Genomic DNA, 26256 nt, shown 5'->3' with positions numbered 1-26256 from the left:
GGTAGTGTGAAGCACTGCCACACAACACCACCAAGTCCACGCGCCTGCGTAGAACCGTCCTTCTCTCCCTAGTAACCGCAAAACCAAAACATGGCGAAGTGAACAACAAAAGCTGACAATTTTGACGAGGAGGTGGAGTTATTGCTCCAAACAACCTTAGATTACAAAGCCACAAAGGCACAACAGGGCGTGGACTGGGAGTCCTGCCAGTCAAAATATATAGACATATGGACCGAATTTCTTCAGCAGTATCCTGTACCTGGAGAGACGTCATATCCACACGAGAAAGACGCTATCTGTAAAAGTTAGATATCATCAAAGCTGAAAGCCATCCGGACCAAGTATAGACAGGTTGTAGATACCCAACGGCGGAGTGGCCATGGGCGAGTAATCACTCTATATTTTGATTTATGTAACGAAATATGGGGTGGGTCGCCAGCCACCACAACAATAGATGCTGGTGTTGAAACATCAGACGTGAACGCAGACTTTTGCGTTTTTACCCTTTTAGACGGGAACACGACAGTGGAGCGTTTTTAAGATTTCCACTCTGGAGGGTGGTTTCACTTTTTTTGGTGTTTTTAAGCCCCAAAAACGCCGTCACCGTCTAAACGAAAGGCACATCTGATCAAATAGTTTGTCGTTGTCACCCGCGAGCGTTGTTGTGTAAACAGGGCCCAAATAGCTCTTACATCTACAACAGTGTCAAGGCATATAGTCATCTAGATAAACGTAGATACAATATGGTTCTATTTAACAGCACCAACTGTCTCAAGTAAATATTACATTTTAAAATGTAAAAAAAAAAGTCTTTTAAGTGTAAATTTGAAGTGACATGAGAAGTGTCATAAAGGCTGGATTTGATCTGTACAGTAAATCCCCTCAGTGGAGAGAATAAAGATCCAGCACATCAAAGATATTATATCCTTTGCTTATTTGAAGAAAAAAAAAAAGGCACACACCTTAAAGGAGAATCCTACAGCACTGCAGCTCACATGAAGACAGCTGACTGATGTCGCCTTTTTATGCATCCATGTTCGCCTCCATTTTCAACTCAAATCGGCACTTCAGAGGGAACTTTATATATTTCACTGTCAGGTTTGAAATAACTCTTATTCCCTCCTTGTAAAAAAAAGATACGGGTGGAAAAAGGCACAATGGTAATTGTGTGTGGAATTTGTACAGAAAAAAAAAAAAAAACTACTTCCAAGGCCTCTTTATTTAACATTAAGCTTGTGGTGTGATCTCCAAAAAGGGGTGTAATTACAGAAAGATCAAATAGCGCAAAAGCGACTAATGCTAATACCCACTCTCACTCCGGACTGTTATGAGGAAGAGGGAGAGTAGAGGGATAGGGCCCATTAATAATGAATTCAGTGTCATCATTAAGGCGCCAAATGATTAAAACATATCTCCCGGCTTCAAACGCAGCTTTTCTATCCCAGAAAATGCTGCAGTTGTGGATGTGCGAAGCGAGCGAGCCCTTCAGTCTGCTTGTGAATTAAAGTTTAGCTTTTTTTTTTCTTTCATCTCTGTTTTGGAGTGTTGAAACACCAAAGCACCAGCATCCCTTTGTGAACAAAAAAAAAAAACACAATGTTACGTAATGTAATGCAACCCATAGATCTGCACAGACCTTCCATAGATATGAACTTCCATGCTAAGCTACGTCAGAAATCATCTTTGTTGCATATTTCTGAGTGCTCCCAGTTGTGTGCCCAGCCAAAAGAATAGAATAGAATGCCTTTTATGTCACTATACACACACACACATGTACAATGAGATTAAAAGCAACTCCTTTTCCAGTGCCAGTATATACGTAAAAAATATAACAACATGGAATACAATAAGTAGTGGAAAAAAAAGGGGGGGTGGGGGTAAGGTGCAAAGTTGAGACACTATATACATATGAAAAAATAAGTATGGTCTTATATACAATATGGGTTATTGCACATTATTTTAATATCGCCCAATAGTGGTGATCATATTCAATGAATAATAGGTATTGGACAATGAGAGTAATGATATTGCACAGTATACAGATATTGCACAGTAATGGAATTGCACAGTATCACAGAACCACAATGGCATGCAGCCTGATGTTGCTCAGTGTCTCCATTGAAGAAACAGAAAAGATAACACAGAAAGGCGCGTCTTGTTAAAAAAAAAAGATGACATTCATTGAGATGCAGATGCACGTTGGGATGCCATGTCTGACTCCACAGTTTATTTTCTCATCTCTTTATCTTCATTTTCCCTTTTTTTTCCCTCACTGTTGCACCCAGAAGTCATTGTAATGCCATGTCCGTGCTCACTTACATCAGTGTTGTGCTGTCGGCACTGTGCTGCCGTTGGTGCTTTTTTGTTTAAATCCTTTGACGTGTCGACCCAGGGGGCTTCGAGTTTGTCTCCATTAGTGGCTGTGGCATGTCTGGAAGGAGTGCAAAATGATCTCTAATGGAATGGTAATAGTCCCCCAGGGCAGTGTGTCTGCTGCCCTGTGCACCGTTCTTTGATGCTAGGGTTCACTTTCACTAGCCGACACAAGCCGACCCTGGCTAACTGAGCTACCTACACACCTGGCGGAACCCCCAGTGCGCAGTTATGGCCCTTACTCCATAATACTCTGTATTATAGCAGATGAAAAGGCTCCTCCTGAAACTCCCCAATCGCCCAACTTCTCAATCCTGTTAAATGTCCAGTCATGTCTTGAGGGAGTTAGCATGGGTTAGCTAGGAAGGACGGTCCTAATAATGTCAACAACTTACAGTGATGTGCCGAGATAAGTTCAGTCAGCTGATACAGAGTGAGTCATCACTCCACAGCAAGCATACACCAAGCTCAGCAGCAGAGACTGGGGAGTGACGCATAAGAATGGATATCTGTTGCAACTATTTCCCTGAATTATCTCAAAACCTATGATTTCATCATGTCATGCTCCAAACCAATTATAAGGTTTATGATGTGGGCCAGAAGGTCAGGATGTGGAAGTTATAGCAAAGGGAGTAGTTCTGCCTGAAAAGCTTATTTCAAGACAAAGAGTCTCAACCTAAATGGCCTTCAAGCTGCGGGAAGCACAATAAAAAAATAAATTGAAGTAGAGTGAGACCTCTTCCTGCAGCTCTCCCTCTCCCACTGCACGGGCATGCAGCGGCTTCATAGAGTAACATTTCTGAGTACGAATGGCCTTTCCTGGTTCGCATGGCGATACCGTGGCTTCAGCCTCTGGTCGAGCAAACGAGCCGGTGTTCATGCTAAGCTAAAGGCTAACCCCTGCAGAACAGCCGATATGAGCGCTGTCTCTCTCTGAAATGACTTGTGATTGGCCAAAGTCTCCCATGACGGCTAGATTTAAAGCCTAAATTCAGAGCCAAGAAGTAGTCGCAGAAGTCTAAGTTTCTCTCAGACCACCTAAGTTACAGTATGCTGAAAGATTATTATGACGACATCAAAAATAAACCGCCTACCCCAGCTTTAAGTTGCCACATTTTTTGAAGAATTTAATGTGCACTATTTCGAAACAGGCTGCTCAAATATTAGGTAAATAAAGTTATTCATGACTATATCCTTAATGTGGGTATACAGAAAGTGACAAAAAATGCCAAGAAATAAGTCACTAAAAAGATATCAAATATACTGACTGAAAGTTATAATTGCACTGTGAATAGTTGAAGTCAGACACCCTTAAAAATTGTACTCAACATTGTCTATTTTAGAAACAACCAGTGTAATATTGCTCAAACTATCCCATTTCTGTTCAGAGTAAAAGTGGTGGGTGGTGAGGCTGAATGAGTCAGCATTTCCACTTACTAGTCCTTTGAAATCCCACCTAATCAAACCAAATAGCAGTGACTTCATCACACATGCTCATTAGAGCTGAATCCTTTTTTTTGGGAGATTAGAATTACTTGTGACCGGACTCTTGTGTTCCCCTTTTTAAATGATTTGAACCACAAGATGTAAGTGCCATTTTGGTATTAAAGAGAGCAAAACTTCAACTTGTGTAATTCAGGACAACACCCAACCAGCCTCTGATAACAGGACATCACTCTCTTCTTGATTTAAGGATGATACTATCTTTCTCTACAGATTGGGGTCACATGGGGTTATTAAACCCTTCTTAAAAACCTGTAAAAAAACCATATTTGATAACCCAAAAACTGCACTGTCATCAAGCTAAAAACAAGCCTGTCTTTGGTTTATACTCCTGACGATGGGAGGTTTTCATTTGACAGTAATTATATTCAAAGCGCCTGCTTGTTTGTCTCGCCACGAGGCACATGCTACCCTCCTGACATTGCAACATATTTTTATGGAGAAATGAATGGTGTATGCGTTGCACTGTGTTTGTGTGTGTGTGTGTGTGCAGTTTTTGTCTGCAATCTCTCCCAGGCGTCTCCAAGCTGCTTGACTTTGGCGAGTTTTAATGACATTTCTAAGGTCTTCTCATTTCCATTATTTTTTTAAGTGCCCCGCCTCAGTCCAAGCCCGTCTTGAGATCTGCTGTGTAACATCCTCTTCAAACTGCGAACCCATTAGAGTGTCGATCGTGGATTTGTGTGTCTGTCCGCTGCGTCTGTGGAAGAAGTTAAATAAGCTAACGGTAGAGTCTGGAAAAGGGAGGAGTGGAGCTGAACTGGCTCACAAAACCTTACACTACATATACTGTAGAACCAGATGGAGGCAATTTTCTGGTCATGGTTGATTTGCTGGTGTGTGCATGTGCACGTGCGTGTGCATGTGTGTGCGTGTGCGTGTGCGTGTGTGTGTGTGTGTGTGTGTGTGTGTGTGTGTGTGTGTGTGCGTGTCCGTGTCGGTATCGGTGTGTCCCAAATTACCCAAGTGGAGGGATGAGTGCTGCAGCTCTGTGCCAGAAAATGACAAATTGCCCATTTAGCCCATTGTAGGTGTCACTTTTAATGTAGAGGGTTAGCTCTTTTTTCGACACTTCTTAAGCATTTCGCTCCATGAAAATATGTAATGAGTGTGATTTGAATTACAAAATGCATGCAATACGAGCAGTGTTAGTGTGTATATGCTTGTGCACTGTAGGTTTTCGAGCACACACACACACATTAAAAGGAACCTTTTTTTTTTTTTTTTGGTTTCCTGGCTCAAGAGTGGACATTTAATAATAGCCCACATTTCAAGTTATGTGCTCCTCAACAGTTTTATTGTCTTGATGGCTCCCCTATGATCCAGTCATAGTGCCCTCTAAATTTTATTTTGATGACAATTGTACCAAAACACTATTTCCAGCACAATAACACAGCATACTGTCGAGGTAACTCCACTGTAAAACAACCTATCACTCCTGTCTAGAAAAACAACCCTGGGGCCAGCAATTCTGGAGTTGTTTGTACTTTGAGACTGTACCTGGCGATTTATTTGATGACTGAGTTGCTTGACCTCCTGGTCACTCAGACCTATTAAAAGCCCAGTATGAAACTTCAACAACTTGATTGGTAAAAGTGGCGTTTTTGAGCTTTTATTTGACAAAACATAGAAATGTAACTGCTTGTAAACTACATTTTGATGTTACTTTTTAACAAATAATGGTAACAGTTTCTCCACCAATTCCTAACCACCAACACACACACACACACACACACACACACCAGTGTTGGTCACTACCATTCGTTGTCATGATTAGTATTCAGCGGCGCTCTCATCTCTTTGGCTGGCTCTTTTGTTTGCCTGCGCTGATTGGAGGGGCTCTGGTTAATTTAGATGCAGGGAAGCGGTGACAGAAGAGGGCTTATTAGGGCTGTGAGCCCATCCCGCCTTAAGTGCAGAGTCTCCAGTTCCATTTTCATTTGCCTCCATTATTGAATTTGCTGGCTTCTCATTCGCCCTAAATGCATTTTGTGTCACCTCTAAAAAAAATCAGCCTCCCCCCAGAGGTACTGTGACACTCGGATGGGAGACTGAGGTTATGATAGTAAAGAATAAGACAGGCAAAAGTTTAGTTTGAAGCCTTTTTTTTTATTAGATCTGAGCCAAATGTCTATGAAAGTTCTCCTAATCATGATTGTTGTGTAACCTGTGGGTGTACTTTGGTAAGAGAAGGAAAGGGAGAGAGGGAGTGATCATGTCTGTGTGTGTGTGTGTGTGTGTGTGTTTATAAAGACAGAGGGAGCGTGACAGACGGGTGGAGGAAAAGAAGAAGAAGAGTGATGGCAGGAATTCATTTAGCATCAATTGAAGCTTTGGAGGCAAAAAAAATAATAGAAAAGAAAATGAATGTCATCCCAGCCTCCACCTTTTTTTAGCTGCCTTCTTCAGCACCTACACAGCTTCCGTAATCGCCTAATGTGAAGCATTTTTCATAAGGATTCATCGCAAAACAATATCATTCGAGACTGTGAAATTTAATCAGGGGCTTTAAAACACAATTACGGTTATCGGGGAGGACACGGCGGCAGCGCTTGGGCTCGTGGGAGGGGGGAGGAGCAGGCGGCGAAGATGGAGGGGACCTCCCCCGCACTGTCTGCGCCCTAGCGCTCCTCTCCCATTTGTCACCGAGCACAATATCTCTTTGGCTGGCAGTGCTAATAATGGAGAAGTGGGGAAACGGGACTCTGGAGACCCACCTCCGCTTTGCCGTGAAGATCAGATAAGTTCTCCTCAAGTCAGAGGCCCCCGAGCCACTGCGGATTTGCTTGTAAGGATTGTATCATTTATAAAACACAGCGCACCCATTCGACAGCTTTTTAGGTGTGTGAATAATGCAGCTCTTTATAAAACGTGCAACCGCAGGAGCAAGATGTTCCCCCTGCTGGGAAGAAACGCCACGCTACCCACTTTGCACTCTGAAAACTTCATTTCATTTTGGTCACTCGTACCACCAAATCCCGTTTGGTGATGCTTTTCTTTTCTTTTCTTTTTTTTTCGCGTGCCTCGAGGCAAACTAGTCGCTGTTTTCTGTCTCTATTATCTTGGTGATCTGCAGCCATTTATCTACCAGCGGCTTGTTTGCAGGCTGGAGACTAAACATTTATTCATGGGATTTAACAAGTCGATTTCACTTAAGCAGCTACTTTCTCAACAGGCTGTTTTTTTCTCCTTTTTTTTTCTTTTAGAGTAAACATGCTTGGAGGCACTGTACAGTGCAGTGCTTCACATTTACACACAGAGGGTTTCCTACGGGACCGACTGCTTGTTTTCCAGTCAAGTCATTTTGTTTACCTTAAATCGCGTGTTTTCTTAGTCTTACTGTAAATTGGCTGAGGAAAGAAAATCCACAACTTTGTTGTAATTACGGACCCTGACGCAACCATAGCTCCAATGAAGCATCTCATTTGTGAGAAAACAAACTTCCTCTCTTTATTCAGTATTCCCGGAAATTTTCTTTTCTTTTCTTTTTTTTCAGGACATCTCTTTGTCATTCAAGAGAGTATACTATGGCCATTCCAGCCATAAGATGAAAGAGACTTTAACATGAGTATAGGGAACTGAATGCTTTTTGTTCCCCCAGTTCGACTGTTCCAGTTGCCTCATGTATGTGTGTGTGTGTGTGTGTGTGTGTGTGTGAAGTTCAAAGTGAAAACCTTGAGATGAATGCCGGTTGGCTGAGAGCAAGGCATTTCCTGTTGATGTTTTTTTTTTTTTTTTTTTACCCGTTTTTGTTTATGTCCACCAATTTTTTTGTGCTCACTCTGTCTCATTCTGTCTCTAAGAACAGTCATTTCTATAGATGGTTACCCGAAAAAACATCATTATCTGGGGGGAAATTGAAAATGAACACAATCTCTCTGTCTCTCCACCTTTACTTCATTGGCTCTCATGCGAGTCATTATTTTTTCCAGAGTCGCAGATTTGTTGCAGTTGTGTAATGTTCATCGTTGTTCCCTGAAGAGGTCGCACTCTAAGAAAATGAAGGCAATTTGTTTTATTCCCCAGTTCGGCACCTTCTGTCATGCCAGCTGTCTGCGCTGTGTCACAGGCTACACAGAGCACCAGGAACTGATGCATGTAAATGACTGCAAAGAGCTTATACACATCATGTAAATTCTCAAATAAGAGCTCTTCAAATAATGCCAAACATTTTTGGGGGTTGAAATGACTTGCCTGGTATGGTCAATTCAATTCAATCTACCTTTCCACAGCATTAGAACAACACCATGGTCATGCCATACAGTACTCACCGCTCAGTTGCTCTGAGTTTCCTTTTTTTTAACAAAAATACTACTTCCATATACTAATTAATTCCATTTGGTTACGTATTTTTGTGTCGGTGTAGAACAATTGTCAGTGAAACTCAACCCTTTCTGCAGATGTTTCACATTAAAAGCCTCAAACAGCTCTGATTTCCACCTTTTTTACCTGGCTGAGAGGCCTATGTACTGGAAGACTAAAATACCTTTAAGAATAAGAGCATGTGAAGAGCGTACAAAGATGTTTTACACTGTCGCTAATTACTGGTCTGCCTATGTGTGAAAAGAGTACATCAATTGTAGTGTGTGGAAGCTCTTTTATGTATTTACATTAGAAAAGACTTTCTTTGAGCCACTAAAAGGCTTTTAATTTGAAACATGAGCAGGAGATTATGCGATTTATTGAGAGCAGTTTAACACCGAGAGAAACCATGCAGAGTAGAAATGATTTTTTTTTTTTATTTTAAGTGCATGTACATTATCCTAAATGTATCCATAACTCCGGAAATTAGATGTAAAGGCCAGTCTCTAATACTAGCTTGGCTTAAGTAAAGCCAAAATCTCTCTGCATTTGAGGTGAATAACGTAAATAGTTGAGTTTAAGAATTTATTACATATACAGTATGCATGTGTATTAGGCCTGGCAAACTCAATTCCTTTTAAGGATTCGGGTTATTATGAGTCACTCACTAAACTGATCCGGGTTTGGCAAGTCACTTGAGTCAGTATTGCTAAATCGCCAAGGAAACTCAGTCCTACTGCAAGCTTGCAATGTTTAGGACTGTCTGCTCGACCTAATTGCATTTTAACATACTGCATTTATACACCAAACCTACAGTAGGCCTAGCTAGGCCACGTGCAGAACATGTATGTTATTTCAGATGTTATTATTTCAGATGTGAAAGAATGGCTTTTGTTGTGGATTTGCTTTACTCTGAGCTCGAGGAGAGACTTCACTCGCTCGTCTGCTAGTGACAAGTACAACAGGAATGAATAAATAAGGACCATGTCTACAGAACAGGACATGTTTTACTGGTTGTACAGTATAAAATATACAAATAAAGAGAACAGGACACAACTTTTCTTTCACTTCTCTGATTTGTTCCAGTTTGTTGTCTCTATCTATTTCTTCACTTACACGGTCACTCTGTCGAAATATGCGCACACGTCACATGGTACGCTCCATAGGGTTTGTCACGTAGTGGACCCGTGCACTGACGTGCACTAACATGCGCAAGTAGCACGGTAACTGGCCAATGAAACATGATCATTACAGCGTTTCAAGCGGGCTCTAAATCAAACACAACTAAGCCACACAGCCAACGGACGGGACGCAGTGCTCCACAAAATAAACAAAATATTGCATACACTTACACAGACGATAACGATATTGAGTCAGTATATCTTGCACCCCTATCGTCTGCTACAGATCCACTCATAGCTGGCAGATTCGCACGATTAACTGACTCGCGCGAGAACTCATGAGTCATCGACAACTCATGAGTTCTGGAGTGAGTCCCATAGTCTGCGAGCTTCCGGCTCTGAGTCTGCGGGTCCGGAAGTTCCTATAACCTGTCTCTCTGTTCTCTCAGTCGCTTGAGTTGACTTGTGGAGTTGTGGTTGGTTACGAAATTGTAAGTTATAAAGCTTTTGGCAGCTAAGATGGCTAGGACTAGTAGTAGCTAATGTTGCAAGAGGTTTGTGTGTGGCGCTGTTATCATTTTAGATTGAATTGTAGTAGGACTCAACTGATCCGAGTTAATGATACTAGAGACTCGCGACTCATGAGTTCATTTAAAGAGTCGGGTGAAAGATCTGAGTGAATCACGACTCAAACAGGTTTAATGTGTATGTATAAAGAAGACCTCTTAATGACATTGTTAATGGCACTTCATTTGATCTGCCTGGAAATCTATGACGATGGTGCATCAACTTCCCTTTTTTTTTTGGAAACAATAAATTGGTCAAAAAAATGCCAAGAAAATGTGCTTCCATTGGGGCTCTCTGCATTTCTCTCCCAAGCTCTGAGTGATTAATTGGCATTTAAGAAGTAAAGCCTCGGCTTAGCTCTCAAGCTCTGCCTACAAATGTGAGGCTTTTTCGATCTGATACAGCAAAGCTCCAAGATGCTTTTTGCTGTTGGACAGGAGTTGTTTATCACAGGGATTTTGTATGTCTGTGTGCTGCATTTTACATGTTCACCTATAAGAATTTTAGCTGACTAAATGTGCAATTTGTCTCCTGGCTTTTTGCATGAGCATCTAAGGGCGTTCATGTGCTTGTACTGCATGTCTGCGTTTGTAAATGTGTGTGTGGGGCTAAAAAAAAAAAGAGGGATCATCTTGATTTCTCTGTTCCCCGTGCTCAGCAAGTCGGCCCATCACCGGAGTGAGAAAGTACATTTGGTGTGGGAGGGGATGGGTGGGTCTGAGGGGTGGATGCGGGGTGGAGGACGACAAGGATGGAGAGATGATCCTAATAAAAAAGAGCAGAGTGGCTGGCCCGAATGCACTCTGCTTGAGTTGTGTGATTCGTTACACACCCGCCCCCGAGACGAGGCGATAACGGCAAACTCATGGACTCATCAGTCGAGGACGGATCACTATTACGGCCTTATTCATCAGCATAATTAGGAAGAGAAAGAGATGTGGGACAAGTGGCTAGCAGCACTGATGAAAGCTCATCAGCAGGCTCCCTATAGAGCTATGGCCGCTGATTGGTGCTGGGGCCATCATTGCCTAGAAACTACTTCAAACTAGGGGCTCTTCGCTCTGCTGAATGACAGCAAAATGTACTTAATTGGCTTGCAAAGGCAACTTGGCACAGCGATCATTTTTACGTCCTTAACAATCTGTACACTGATTGGTCTGATCTCTATTTTGAGTGCGTGCGATGCACAATACATACAATAAATATTCCCAGGAAATCTTATACCACATTGCCTCTCCGAACCTTGAGCTCTTAAAAGCCACTCCTGCCATAATCAGTGGCTTTTATTTCTTTTTATAGCTCTGCATAATCATTCAAGGGTCACCGGATTAATGTCAGGGCACTCTGACTCCCTCTCTCTTCGCCCTTTTCACTATTTGGTGCTTCTTATCTCAACGATGTAGTAATTAAAGCCTATGTTTGCCCTTCTGTTTATTCTATGGAAGAAAGTAGCAGCTAAGTGCAAAATGTGAAATATATATACACGCATATGGTGTAAAAAGGTTACTTCCTTTTCCCGTTCCCTATCATTATCATGTTTCCTCAGACGTTCATTTCAGACCAGTGTTTTCCCCTTTTAAATAGTTAATTTATCAACTTTAATGGCAGCATACAAGACAGTTGTTAGTGTACTGTTGTGTTAATTTGTGTTAATTGATTTGTGTACTAAAAAGTTATAATTGATAAACCATCAGAATTAATGTGGATAGGTAATTATTTGACAATGATAAAGATGCAATGTTGCAATCACCCAGTCCTGACGTACAGTTAAAAAGTCTAGGATAATATTTTTGGCCAGACGAACTGTACTCTGGTTGTAAGCTAAACCAGTGGTTTCTAAGCTATGTAGCTCGTGACCCATTAAAACATATCAATGTCTACATGAGACCCTTTGTCATTGGTAGCATGGTCTACCATTTGTGACCAAACAGTGACTTACTTTTCATTTGTTCCATTTAAATGGTACATTTCTTTTACATTTGCCAATAGTTTAAAGTCTGTAAAAAATAGACATTGTAGACACATAGCATTGTGTCGCAGACGTTTGTACGGGCTGTACCTTTTATCTGCGTTGTTGTTGTTGTTTAATGATGAACAGGTGGGGATCTTGCCGATTCAAAGCTGTGATTGGCTGGAAAATAGTTCTACTGTAGTCAAGTTGATTTGCTTGTGTGTTCATACCTTAAAGGTGCAGTAGGTAAGACTTATAAAACTAACTTTCTGTCATATTTGCTGAAACTGACCCTATGTTCGAGTAGTACTACATGAAGCTGGTAATTTAAAAAAAGTTCTGGCTCCTCTGGCACCACCTACAGCCTGTAGTGTGATTTGCAAAAATCCACCGCTCCCTGTTCAGATGCACCAATCAGGGCCGGGGGGGGGTGTCTAACTGCGTGTCAATCACTGCTCATGCACAGGCATTCATTCTCCCTTGTGGGGGGAGGGGCGTAGAAGACCGCTTTGGGCTTTAGCAGAAAGGGGGGAGGGACTGAGAAGTTGTCGATGTTCCAATTTTTTGGCTAAGTTCTGAATCTTCGCAATCCTCAACAGTACAGTACCAGTATGTTAACCTTTGTATGGCATATCTACTTTGTATCATATCTTTGTTTAGTATTGTGTAGTGTTTTTTATGCTTGCCCTTGTTTAACTCACCCCTCTTCTTTATAAGCAAATGGTACGTTCCCAGTTTAGGTGAGGCCTATGGGTAAGACTGAAATGGTAAAATTCTGCTGTTTGTTATGGAGAGGAGGTGGTAGCTTGTTGTAAGTATCTGGGTTTTATTTGTTGTTCAGTTTAGTTTTAAATTGTTTACATAGCATTTCTTTTTTTTAGCAATAAAGCCTCCTGTGTTTGCAGGATGCCTTGTTACATTATTTAACATCCCGTTTGAAGTTTTACAATGCCAAATAACTTGCACCACCCTTTATATGGCGTGTTGGTCAAAATTTGTGCATTAACAGGACTGGATGATGTTGACAAAATACATTAAATAAAGTCATTCATTGATTTATTTAAATGTATATGATAAACAACTCCCAATCATCTCCTCCTCTGGTGATCACCTCATATCCTACTACAGCGTTTCACATCAAATCTAATCTCTGATTCAACATGACACTTCAACTTTCGCTTGGTGAGATTTCTTTTTTCAATTTGTGTCACTGCCAAGAGTGATGTAGTAAAAAACGCTCCACCAGAAACATTCTTGAACCAAACATGACCTGAGCATATGGCAGCCGAGCTCTCAGCAGCCGCATGCACACATAAAATGAAATTGCTGGGAACTGTGTCACCCAGCAAAGCACCTGGCAAAACTCACTATCAAAAGGCAAGACGGGAGCCTTCTTTTTGTGTGATACCAGTCCATTTTAAAAGGCTACAAAGTTCATTAAAACATATTTCCATCTATCGTGCAGTAATGGAAAGAACCAATGAGGAGCAAGGCACTGTGATGAGATCAGTGGTAACTTAACAGGTTTGGTCTTCTGCAGCTCTTCTTCTATTTGGTTAACAGGGACTAAATTAACAACAAGAACTGCTACAGCAAAGCTCCTCATGGTAATGCAGAACTACTTCACGCATATTATCTTTGTCATTATCATATAAAATCTGCCACCAACCAGCAACCTTGCAGAACCACAAATAAATCACATTCTCACATTGTAGTGCAAAAGTTAAACACAAGTACCTCCTATATCTAATGTTCCATCTGCCGCCATCGTTCGTCTCTTCAGTGGAGCGAAATGTTTATGCATATACGTATTTTATGTACGCCATGATTTATGGGTTAGGGTCTGTCTCCATTGCACGTTGTAGCATTTATTTTTTATTAATAACTTTGTCAACTAAAGACTTTCTAGCGATATTTTTCCTTTTTTCCATTTCAGGCATTTTTCACTTAGGTATTTTTTGTTGTATGTGCAAATTGAAAATGTGTGTGAAAACAGGTAGACGAAAAGCACTTAGTAACTAGTGAGAAAACAAGCTTATATTGCATTGGACTATTGAAATAACACTCAAAAACTAAAACATGACTTCATCTTGTCCAAAACTTGATAGTCTTGCTAGCATTAGTGCATTAGTCTGACTTCATGAATAAGATGTATTACATTTTACATCTGTTACACACGTCTCCCCTCCCAAAGTTTACACTCACAGCAGACTTTCTTGAAGTCCATATGAAACCTGAGCTGCTTCTTATGTCGCTTTAATTGCCTCCCCGACTCCTCCACTTGCCTCCCTTCATCATGTCTTAGTCCCTCCCACGGAGGAGGCACGGAAGAGATGCGAGGAAATCATGGGAGGACAGAGGAAACGGGCAAATGTGTTGTAGATGGACGAAACGTCCTTTCGTCTGATGAATTCATCAGCTGTATAGGCGGAGTTAGCAACTCCTTCGCCTCGCCTATAGCTCCCCGATGATCCCTCCCCAATGCTCGCTCCTCGGTCCTCGGGGCAGAAATAAGAGCTTTGAGACGACCTTCACGGAGGAGGGACAGAACAGCTTCCTGTTCAGCCGAGGACCGAGGAGCTATCAAATAAGGGCCATGAGATGCAGCCCTGCACAATGACCCTTCTAAACTTCAGCACTCTAAAGTTCACTTGTGGCACCCGTTAACGTCGACGCTCTTGCGAGGCATTAGTTTTGACCAATCATAAACAACAAATACAGTGAATACATCGCGTCCCGTAAAGCAAAGGAAAGATGATCAGAAGTCTTGTTCTTAGAGCTGCATCTCAAAGAGGACATTGCCTCCTTCAGTACCTGCAAAAGTTGATTTATATGAAAGAAAATGGTTACTTTGAATACATGTTTTTAATCGTAATTCATTGTTTTAGCCTTAGCATTAACCTCTGTTCCTCTCCTTTCATGTTCTCCCCATATCTCACTCTCCTACTGCCCTCTCTTATGTTTCACCCCTCCACCCCCTCCTCCCTTTGCTCTGATGCAGGACAATAGCTTTTATGACTACCTCGTATTTCACAGCCGTGAGGATGGTGTGGGGGATAGGGCGGAGGGAGGGTTGTGGTGGCGGACGGTCGGCTGTAGATCTCCCGACCTGATGGAAAGATCGAAGCGTGGAGGTGGGGGTACTCGAGAGGAGCGGAAAGGAAGGGTGGGTGGTGGCGGCGCAGGACTGTCGCGCGTTAATGAATGACCACGCCATGCAGGCTTGTCATCCCGCTGGAAGAGTTAGTGCCCTTGCCTGGATGGACAGTAGAGGTGGCAATTTGTCTCTCAGTGAGCAGACGGGGTCTGGACACAAGCACTTAAAAGAGCATTTGGGACAGTGCTAGGCGGGTGGAACAGAGAGACGGCTCCCCCATAAAACAGCCAAATGGATTGCTACCTGTCATACCTTCGAATGTAGAAATTATGACCTCAAAAAAAGTTATGAAAAATGTTTGCTGTCTTATTTTGTCATTCTTATACTGTAAGTTTCAAAGCCTTGAAAGCTAACTATGAATGGACTGTATTTACATAGCTTCTTTCTAGTCTTAAATTCTACTCAAAGCGCTTTTACATAGTACAGGAACCATTCACCATTCACACACATTCATACACTGGTGGCCGAGGCTGGCGTACAAGGTGCCACCTGCTCATCAGATAAACATTAACACTCATTTACACACCGATGGCGCAGCATCGGGAGAAATTTGGGATTCAGTTTCTTGCCCAAGGACACTTCGACATGGTACTACAGGGCCAGGGATCGAACCACTTCCGATTGGTCTTACGACCTGAGCCACAGCCGCCCCTAAGCCCCTAAAGCTCAGGGCCCTATCTTGCACCCGGCCCAACGCAAGTGTCTTTGCTAGTGTAAGACCCCGTCCACCCCCGTTCCCGTCCAGCGCCCACGTCGTTTAAATAGCAAATGCACCTGCGCCCATCTGTGCGCCCATGGGCGTGCTGGTCTTACAGGGAGGTGTGTTCAGGTGCATTCTTGCCGTATTGCTATCTTGAGGCAGCGGGAAGTGATCGCGCCATTGACCAACAAAAACCTGATCTGAAGTCAATAAAGCAGGATTTCATTGTTATTTTAACAGCGCATTAGTTAAAAATGTTCCTAGGCTTATGCACAGCGTGCGCACACTATGCTTGTTACACACACACAGGGAAGCGCAGCAGCACACAAACACGCAAAAGATTACAAATAAAAATATTAGGGTGCAAATCCGCCATCAGAATAGCAATGCGCCAAGGTACAAACGCGCCTGGCTTTTAAAGGGAATGGGAGATGACACAGATTGGTTTATTGCATGTTACGCCCAAAACACACCTATGAATTAATGAAGACACTAAGTACAACCCTTTTGAACCATGCGCCCGGTGCACGGACCCTTTTTTTCCGCCGTCAAACTAGCTAAAGTGGATTTGGACGCGTCCTAAACGCAGCTGCACCATGCGCTTCACGCCGTGCGCTTAGATCGTTAAAATAGGGCCCGCAGTGTGTTAGAATGAATTTCCAGCTAGTGTTGCATCCTTCCAGTCAGGTGTAGTAAGAGTTAATTGCTGAGCAAGGGAGAGCTGTGTGTTCCCACTTGACCTTTTTGGGGTTTTTCTTACTGTGCTAACTAAGTTGTGTACAAAACGGCTGTCTGTTGAGGGATCTTTTGAGGAGTGAAGTGACACGTCATAGTTGTGAGGGCAACAACAAAGCCCTGTATCTTGCTAAAGTGACTCAAGGGAAAACAGATTATAATCCAGTGCTGGGTTAAAGGAGAAAAAGAAATTCACATAAATAAATCTATGTTTACCGTATTCAGTATATTGGTACAGTACATATATGACAGTGCGGTTATTTGACTAAAGCACAGCCTGTCTCTTTTTTTTACCCACCATCCAAGAATGTAAAACACCCCCTGATAAATCGTCCATTGTGACGGGAACATGATTACATGAAGTCGCGGCTGTAGGCCATTCAGCGGGCAGACGGAGCGCCATGTCACCTCTAAGAGGGCTTTGAATAAATGTCCCCGTCTCTACCAAGGCCCACTTCCTTAATCAGGGTGTCGGATGGTAATGATTAGCTTCCTGCGTGTGCTTCTCCGCCGCTGAATCATCCGCATAACTCATACACTGTTAATAATCTGCCCGGGGAGATAATACCCTTCTTTACCTCCAGCTAATCCAGCCCTGATCTGAACCACATTGTTACTTTTTTTTGTATTAAATTGAATTTATTATGACAAGTACTTTCATGGAATCCGGCACTACTTTATATTCAAGGAGAAAGGGATGCATTGTGATTGTATCTAAATCCCTCAACTGGGTTAAATAATAAAGTCAGCTGGTGTCCCAGAGAGAAAGAGACACTGATGGGGGCTGTTGTTTCTCTTCTGCCATGGGTCACGGCTTGGGAGGGGAGGGGGGGTGGATTACTGCAGCATCATTTCATTCTGTGTCCATATCGAAAACCTGGATTAGTAACAGGGAGGGATTAGAATTTATTATCATACTCCATGCGCAGGCATCTGTTAAGGTCACTGGTCCTTGAAAAGAAACATATTTTTGCTATTAAGTGAATGCCGGATGAGGACTCTGTGTGTCGGCTCTCACTTTGATGGAGGGACGCAGAGAACGTCCATAGAGCTGTGATCCCTTCTTTTCTCTGAGTCCGTTTGACGATTTTGGGCCTGTTGTGAGCCCAATGAAAAATAATAATAGAACAATCACAAAAAAAAAAGGAAGCATCTTTCAAAATGCTTTTTCTTTTTTACTTTACAACCAGAATGAATGAAATGAAAAAGATGTACTGTGAATACATCTGCTCTCTACCTTCACACAGAAACTTCACACCAGTCTTCATTTACAACACACTTATTTCATGAACAGTATCCCTCAATTAGGATTTGAGAAAAGCTATGTATCTGCCCCAGTTTACTAATTCCGTTTTAATTAACACAACAAGTATCTGGTGTCTTCCAGTGACATTCAAACTCATTAACTCGGTCTGACTCTCAAGCTCAATAAAGTAATTTAATACTCAATAAATAATTAGGAATTTCCACCGCTGTACAGTTTGGAGTTCTTCTTTTTTTTGTTTACATCATAAAAATCCATTTACTTATTTGTCGTGGAGTAGTTTTTTTTTTATGAAACATCATTGTCTTTGAACACGGCATTGGATTACTCTGTGCATTTGTCAATAGCATTTATCTTCATGCTCAGATGCACTTCAGGGAACACCTTATGCAGCACGGTACTTTGAGACAAAGGAGCGATGGGACTTAACCTTGAGTCCCATCCCAAGTATTGATTTTCTGCCATTGTGTACATGTACTATATATCCATGACTATGTGCTTATTTCTTTCTTTCTCCATCTTTTCTTTTGTCTCCCTTTGCAGAGATCCTGAATGGGGGTGTTTATGTTGACCAGAACAAATTTCTGTGCCATGCGGACACCATCCATTGGCGAGACATTATCAAGAACCCTCAGGCTGAGCTGCTGGTGGTACCATCCAACAACAGCAACCTTGGATGTGAGTACATGGGTGGAAACCAGTGGAACCAGTATCTTTGGATGAAAATCATTTTTTTCTTTTCTTTTATCTTCTGAAGGCAGACCACATGCCAACATACTGTAGAAGTACACACACTCACCCCACCGGCAGTCATGCCCAATCCCTTTTTTTATTCATTCCGTTTTCCTGGCGGTCATTTGGAAGCGAAATCACATAGTGTTAGATCAACATGTGAACCTTTCCATTGTAGTGGTAGGGTAGCAGCTCTGCAGCGAGGCCCATGGAGCTGCTGTCTGCTGTGCTCTTTTTAAATCTCAGTGAATCTGACAGCTGGTTTGAAGCTGCCCACTTCCCCTGGTGCCCCCCTCTTCATGGTCCCTGCAGTCCCTCAGCTCCCCCTGCTTTGGACATAACAGGCGTCGCTATCCGGCGGACATTCTGTATCAGAAGAACTGGCTGTTAAAGACAGACTCTCTCAAACTTTTCAGCACATTTATGGATAAGCCTCTTGCTCATTTTAAAGAGGGGGTGGCAGGGAAAGCAGAGAAATTTCTTCGTGCCCTCTGTATCAAAACATGTCAGGGTGAACAATAGGGACAGCTGAGGTGCTAAATGGCGAGCAAAGACACAGGCAATGTGGGAAATGTTGGGGGTTTCTTCGATGAGAAGGCTCAATGAAGGTCATTGCTTCCAGACTGAGCAGAAAAGAATCTGCACAGCGTTGACTCGATTCACCAGCGGGGAGTTAGACGCGTTGCAAAGCTGGTTACTTTGAAACAAATGTTTGAGAGGACACTTTTAAGAACAACATGTGTAAAACATTGCTATTTTGTTGATTAGATGGCTCTGATGGAGGAGGAGGATGAAAAGCAACAGAGAACAGAGGAGGTGGGCCAAAAAAATGACAAGAGAGCGAGTGGGAGTTGAGGTTGCCAATTTGGGGCCCTTTGCCAAGCCGTAGTTAGTATTTAACATTAACAACCCCACAGTGGGAGTGGTTGAAGGGGCCGGGTGACAATCTGCTGTACTATTCCACTTACTCTGTAATTAACCCGTAGTCAATTAAGTCTTGATGATGGGCCGCTGGCAGACGAAGGCTGTTAGTGCTCTGTCAGGTCCCACTTTGCCTGTGCAAGCGCTTGATGGAAGGGAGTAGAAGCCTGTCTTTCATGCTTATGTTTTGTACAGGCCACAAGTCGACACAATGGCTCTGGGTCTATTGTCGGATGAGCGTAGGAGATTCGACAGATCTGTCACTAGTCGGGGGAAATTTTAAGGGTGTGCGTGGCTGGACGATTAGGCATTTGGTGTGTGAGGGGGCTGCGTCCAGATGTGGGTTTTTGTCAAAACTACATTTTAAGAGTTGAAATGAGGAGTTGTCTGATGCACACTTCCCTGTATGTGTGGGTGTGTGTGTATGTGTGTGTGTGTGTGTGTGTGTGTGTGTGCGCGCGTGTGTGTGTGTGTGTGTGTGTGTGTGTGTGTGTGTGTGTGTGTGTGTGTGTGTGTGTGTGTGTGTGTGTGTGTGCGCGTGTGTGTGTGTGTGTGTGTGTGTGTGTGTGTGTGTGTGTGTGTGTGTGTGTGTGTGTGTGTGTTCTGCAGGCAAACGCTGTCATCGCTCATGTAACGGACGCTGCTGGGGCCATCAGGAAGACCAGTGTCAAACCTGTGAGTATGAGAACACACACCTAGCTACCCTGGAAAGCCACGGGCCAGCTAACTAAGGTGCAACGAATAGGGCATTACAGATACTGATTTAAAGGAGTAGGTCAAGATTTTGAGAAAATTGGCTTTTTCACTTTTTCGTCCTGTCTCCAGCTCTGCACAGACATGAGTCAATCTTCATCTCTCATTTTCAGTATTTTTGCTAAGATAGGCTAACTGCATCCTTACTCAAGATCTCAATTTGAACACACAAACACAAGGCTGGTATCAATATTTCCCTACACTTATTTCTTAATTATTTATTTACATTACAGTCTAGGTTAATGCAATTTAGTTACATCCCTTATTAGTTTAGGGCAGAGTGATCCACAGTATTAACAGAATGGTGGAAGACAATTCAGCTTTAAAATAATCTATAATCTGCTATAATCTGTTTTGGCACATATGTGTGAGCACTTGGGTACACATCTGTTTTTAATTTTTTTTTCCTCCTCATATTATTGAGCTCAAAGACTAAAATTCTCTCTCGAGTTCAATTCTCTCTCGAGTTCAATACATTAAGTAATACATGCGGAAAGGAAATTAATTGTCTTCAGTGTTACAGTATTTCATGTAGCTGTGGTGAGAGGAGTTCTCACTGAAAAACATAGCAGAAAAACAATAGTAAGACAAAAGAGAAATGTAAGTGCTCTGCATAATTGCAGTTCTACTGTTGTTCTCGTGTCTTCAAAACCTAGCGGGGGACTGTTTTTCTCTGAGTAACACAGACTAATAATCTACAGGGCCTTGTTTTTTTTCACTACTGCATCATTATGTTCCCAACTCAGTAGAGAGCGAGCAGAACAGCTTTTAATGCCTCAGCTTCAAGCTCCTGCTGACTCGCTGGCTGGTTTATCTCCTCCTCTACCACTAATGTGTGGAAGGCTGTTCTTTAGCACAAGTATTGGAACAACTATGATGCATTAGGCACGAGCCGCATCCAAGTATTTGTACTGTGCTAATAATACGGACTAATACAGCTTTCCTTTAAAGTAGTTTTGCAATAACAATGCAGGAAAAGGAGTTCATCTTTCCATGGTTACCACAAGAGTTGGCGTAGCAACAAACAGGCTTTCTGGGAATTATCAGCACAGTTGGAAGGTGTCTATGGCCAATCGGTCCACTTGGCAGAAAACGCCCATTGTCCCCCAACGTCCATGAACTTTTTTTTTTTTCAAACTTTATTTATCCAGGGAAAAACCAATTGAGTTCCTTTCAGCAACATCCCACTTTAGATGATGCGTGCCTGGGAGCTGCCAAGCACAAGCGCTATTGTGAGCCGCAGTAGCGGGTTGGAGGATGAGAGGCTCGTTTAAGGGCACCTCCAGAGCAGCTGTTGAAAGAGGAGACTAGTATGTTTTTTAAAGTCCGTCTGGGCAGTCAAGCCAGTAACCTCGTGGACACAAACCCACTTGTCTGACCTTTAGGTTGCTGAAGCCCCTCCTTGGTTTCTGCCGGAATTCCACATCCAACTACTGTTTGTGTGCAACTATAACATGAGAGGAAGGTTGAGGGTGGTGGTATTGTCTCTTTTTATGAGTGCGAATATGTGTGTCAGACCTTTAAAATTCTGTCTTTTCACTTCCTGGGCAGTGACAAAGACAGTGTGTGCAGAGCAGTGTGACGGTCGATGCTTCGGGCCTTACGTCAGCGACTGCTGCCATCGCGAGTGTGCCGGCGGCTGCTCGGGCCCCAAGGACACGGACTGCTTCGTACGTCACAAACACACACATACTGTTGCCCCTTCTGTCTTTCTCCTCTCTATCTTTTTACTTTTCCCCCCTTATTTCTGCCTTACACAGTCACACATTTCTAACCTCGTCCCCTTCATCATCCTCCATTCCATGTGTCTCCTTGTGCAACATCTGTTTGTCATCCTCCCCTGCTCGAAAATAATCCACTTTGTTTACCAGGTTGATAAATTGTTTGTCATTTTACGGGGGCTGTAAAAGTCTTTCCGCAGCGGCGCTCTTCAATGAACAAATTGGTGATTCAGTGTTCCAATTAGTATCCCTTTTATCACCTCAACTTCCTCCTATTTCGCAAACCCGCGCGCGCCACAACGGGCGCATGCTGACAGAGATGATATTGTGGTTGTAATTCACAGGAAAGGCTCATCCAATTCAATTACTGCCGTTTCAGCCTGTGGCCACAGACGACAAAACACTTAAGAGGTTTATGGGAAAACATTTCACCATTTACATCATGGCTGTGGATCAATGGCTCCAATTTTTTTCCCATTTGGCATTCAGAGAGACAAGGGACGGCTGCATGATCCGCGTGTTGCGATCCAACGTAAAAATGAAATGCTGCTGTAATACTCTTTCGCTCACAGTGACTTATGTGAGAAAATCACTACCCTCCGCTCGCCTTACCTCGCTGTGTTTCAGTCCATGCAACCCCATGGGAAGTCTGGCTAATACTCTCTGCCTCTCAGCTGACTGTGGTTATGTGCTTTATGCAGGCTTGCACCAATTTCAACGACAGCGGAGCATGCGTGACCCAGTGCCCTCAGCCGTTTGTGTACAACCCCACTTCTTTTCAGTTAGAGCACAACCCCAGAGCCAAGTACACCTATGGAGCTTTTTGTGTCAAGAAATGCCCACGTAAGTCTACTTCAAGTTATAATGCACATTCAAGCTACTGCAATAGATGTAGTCACTGTACCACTGCAGGAATACAGATGCTCATAATGATGCTCATAATGAAGTTTTATAGACTGTGAATTGGTGTCCATTGAATAAGCATTTATCCTCCCATCCATCCTACTTCAAGTCAAGATAAATTACTCAAACTCAAATAAATTGTGCATCTCAATCAACTAGTTGCCATACCATCTGTTATGGCTTCTGGCAGAAAAGAAAGCAAATCATACTTCTTTGTTTTGACATATATGGAGTCATAGTACAGCAGTAATTCAGCGAGCCTGCATTAAAAGTCAAGCTACATCAACGAATTGCATATTCAAGTCCCACTGATCATCAAATGAGCATACACCAGTCACACTTTTCCACTGCCGCTCCCAAGTACTAGTTTGATTCATTACCTTTTCTAAGCAATATAGTCCTAGACCATTAGTTTTGATCATTATACAAACATGATTAAAATACAATCATTTTCTCACTATTAGAGGGGTCCTTCCAGGAAATTGTTTCCCGAGTAAATGCTACACCTCCATTTCTACGATTCTACATGATAAAGTCATAACAAAATGGTATGTGGTCAACTGAAGTCAACTAACACTCTTTCTGTGTCACTGTCAGATAATTTCGTGGTGGACCACAGCTCCTGTGTCAGAGCATGTCCCAGCAACAAGATGGAAGTGGAGGAGAACCGCATTAAAATGTGCATTCCCTGTACCGACATCTGTCCTAAAGGTAAGCCATGGGATGTTGTCAAGAGCACCACTTTTTAGTTTGCCCTAGGCAGTATAACAAAATGGGCCGCGCTTGAGACTGGGCAGTGTTCGTCATTCTTGTGTCATATTTTCGAAAGAAATGTCTTTGTCTTTTGGTAACTTAATATTCTGCTAAACATTAGGAAACAAAAAAGATGCTAGATTTACTATTCATATCTAAAAGTTGACAGTTTTGTCAACCTCATTCATGCTTGGTGCCATTTTTGTTGCCATTCTTCTGTTGCTCTTTTTAATGGATGTAGCTGGGTAGCTTGCTATGTAGAAGGATAACGTCCATATTCATAATCCCGCCTAAAAAGCTCTGATTGGTCGACTATTTCTCCGACCAGTCATTGGTCACAATATACTAGGATAAGAGGTCAAATGTTTTAACTTCCATATATCCAAGATTACGTTCATATATCGTATTGTTTGGTCTGATGGTTGCACCGTTGGTATGTGTCAAAGTTTTACACTTGTGACTCTTAACTGCCATCATTGGTTCAATTTTGAAGGAACTAGGAATGATGATGTTGTGATGAAGTGCCTGCATTACCAATAACTGGTGACTGTTGTCTTGTGAGATTGTCAAATTTGTCCTAGAGGCACACTGGCAACAGACAGATTTTTGCCCATCTTTCTGTGTATAATGTGGAAGGTATAATCACAGGTTTTTATGTAGATATTTATTCTTCCTGCTTCCCCCACTTCCTGGCCTACTGCATTGCATTTACTGTATGTACAAGAGCTTATGCACTTAAACCATTTTAATCGAATAGCTTTATGCTAACAGTGATGATACTGGATCAACAGTAGCCCACAATAATTACTTAAAAAGCTTTATAGGAAACGTAATTTATTTTTATGGGAGCCAGCTTAGCTTTTTTATATTACACTAAATATACTTACAGCTGATTTATTTTTTCTAGTGTACCCCCCAAAATATCAACATCTTATCGTTATACATTCGTTAATTCTAGGATAAATTCTCCCCTCCAGCCAGATTATAACTAGATTTAGTATTCACAAAAGCGTCTATCTTGTTGATTTAAAACGTATGCAGTTACGGATGACTTAATACAAAATATTCTTTATGCATGTTATGCAAGCATTTATGCATTATTTAAAGGGATGAACTGTAGCTACATGATACTCATTTTGCCCCCTTCTCGTATTACTGCCGTGCATATCCACTGAATTGCTCATTACATATGGCAGAATGAATATGACAAATGGCATAAATGAAGGTCACATTTGATCCCCACATGTTAATTAACGTGAAATGATCACATAAGGAGAAACTGCTGTTACCTGCTCAGTAATTACATTCATTTGTGTGCGAGTGTCAGCTGAATGCCTGAAACACCTAATGTGAAATTAAGTGGCATTACTTCAGTTCAATACAGTGGATTAGCCCCTTCATCATATTGTTCTCACAAAGGTAACTGATCTGCACTTTCTCTTTGGAGGGAAGACAGAAGTGTGTTCCTCCAGGCTTCATGTATGCGCCGTGGCATCCATTGATTGGCTAATCTCTTGATTACATCGTCACGCGGCAGGGAGGGGTTAATGAGGGATAGCCCATGGAACTGGGGGAAATGATAACAAATTAACATTTCAGATATGGAATTGGCTGGTATAAATCACTATCAAAAAGTGGTTACACCACTTAATGCAAGCCTTATTCATCATCCCCTCTGCCTCTGTCAGAAATACTTGGCTCACACACCAGACCGCAAGTGTAATTAATGCAGATGTAATGAATTCATTATAGGGAGGAATTGGCTGTGGATTGGCCCTTGCTTTCATCAAAAGAATTCCAATGCATGGAGAGGGGCCGTGGCCTTGCCTTTGCACCAAAGCAGGGCTATATTTTCGTAACAGAGTTTAAAGAATTAACGTGACAAATAGCTAATAGTAGTTTCTCAAACTGAGGTCTCGGCTGTACAAGGACACTTTGAATATACACTACAGTAGCTAATTCGTACCTAAAGCGATTTGACTAATGCATGATTGTGTGTTTGCACGTTTCCTCAGTGTGTGATGGCATAGGGACGGGCAGCCTGCAGACAGCTCAAACTGTGGATGCCAGCAATATTGATAAATTTGTCAACTGCACCAAAATAAACGGCAACCTCATCTTCCTCATTACAGGCATTAAAGGGTAAGTGACAGCTTGAAACCTCACACACAATGCTTTCAGAGGTTGTTTTCGTTACTTAACCTTAAATCAGACCAACCTTATTACCTCTGCCAGGGAGGTTATGTTTTCTGCTGTCTTGTCTGTTACTTTTCTTTGTTTTATAGTAGTTCTAATTCATAAACATGGCCACACGATAGCAATGCATGAATATTATTTTTGATAAAGATAGTATTCACTTTTCTGTGTCTCTCTTCAGGGACATGTATCATGGTATTGGACCTTTGGACCCTGAGCGTCTAAACGTGTTCCGCACTGTAAAGGAGATCACAGGTGAGACTGCCTCACTGGGGTCACCTTGGAAAAATTGACTGAACAAAACAATATAGTTATGTGGTGTGTGTGTGTGTGTGTGTGTGTGTGTGTGTGTGTGTGTGTGTGTGTGTGTGTGTGTGTGTTTGTTTTTGTTTAATAGTTATACATGCTTACAGTAATGTGCTGCTGTGTGTGTGTGTGTGTGTGTGTGTGTGTCTGTGTGCGTGTGTGTGTTTGCATGCTTGAGTGTGTATTTATTCATTAACTATTAGAGGCCTTAAGGGATAAGCAATACCACATATACAAAGCCTTTTGTCATATTAAACTGTGCTTTGCAGTTGAGCCAAACAGCTAATGGAGTGAAACT

The 26256-nt window shown here is 42.3% G+C and overlaps 1 protein-coding gene across 6 annotated transcripts in view; it reads left to right on the top strand.

Moving 5' to 3' along the window:
• Nucleotides 1-26256, top strand: part of LOC116044446 (receptor tyrosine-protein kinase erbB-4) — a 281156-nt gene that overhangs the window by 162060 nt on the left and 92840 nt on the right. For all 6 annotated transcript variants that reach the window (XR_004103671.2, XM_031291606.2, XM_031291607.2 and 3 more), the window contains exons 4-10: nucleotides 18217-18351; nucleotides 19936-20001; nucleotides 21631-21749; nucleotides 22502-22643; nucleotides 23301-23414; nucleotides 25472-25598; nucleotides 25834-25907. Coding sequence is in view for 5 of the 6 variants with exons in the window: in XM_031291606.2 (XP_031147466.1) it covers nucleotides 18217-18351; nucleotides 19936-20001; nucleotides 21631-21749; nucleotides 22502-22643; nucleotides 23301-23414; nucleotides 25472-25598; nucleotides 25834-25907 (777 nt within the window). In the remaining variant the exon portion in view is untranslated. The remainder of the gene's footprint in view (nucleotides 1-18216; nucleotides 18352-19935; nucleotides 20002-21630; nucleotides 21750-22501; nucleotides 22644-23300; nucleotides 23415-25471; nucleotides 25599-25833; nucleotides 25908-26256) is intronic.

Source organism: Sander lucioperca, chromosome 24, assembly GCF_008315115.2.
Source record: "Sander lucioperca isolate FBNREF2018 chromosome 24, SLUC_FBN_1.2, whole genome shotgun sequence".
Lineage (NCBI taxonomy): Eukaryota > Metazoa > Chordata > Actinopteri > Perciformes > Percidae > Sander > Sander lucioperca.
This window is presented reverse-complemented; position numbering and strand designations above follow the sequence as displayed.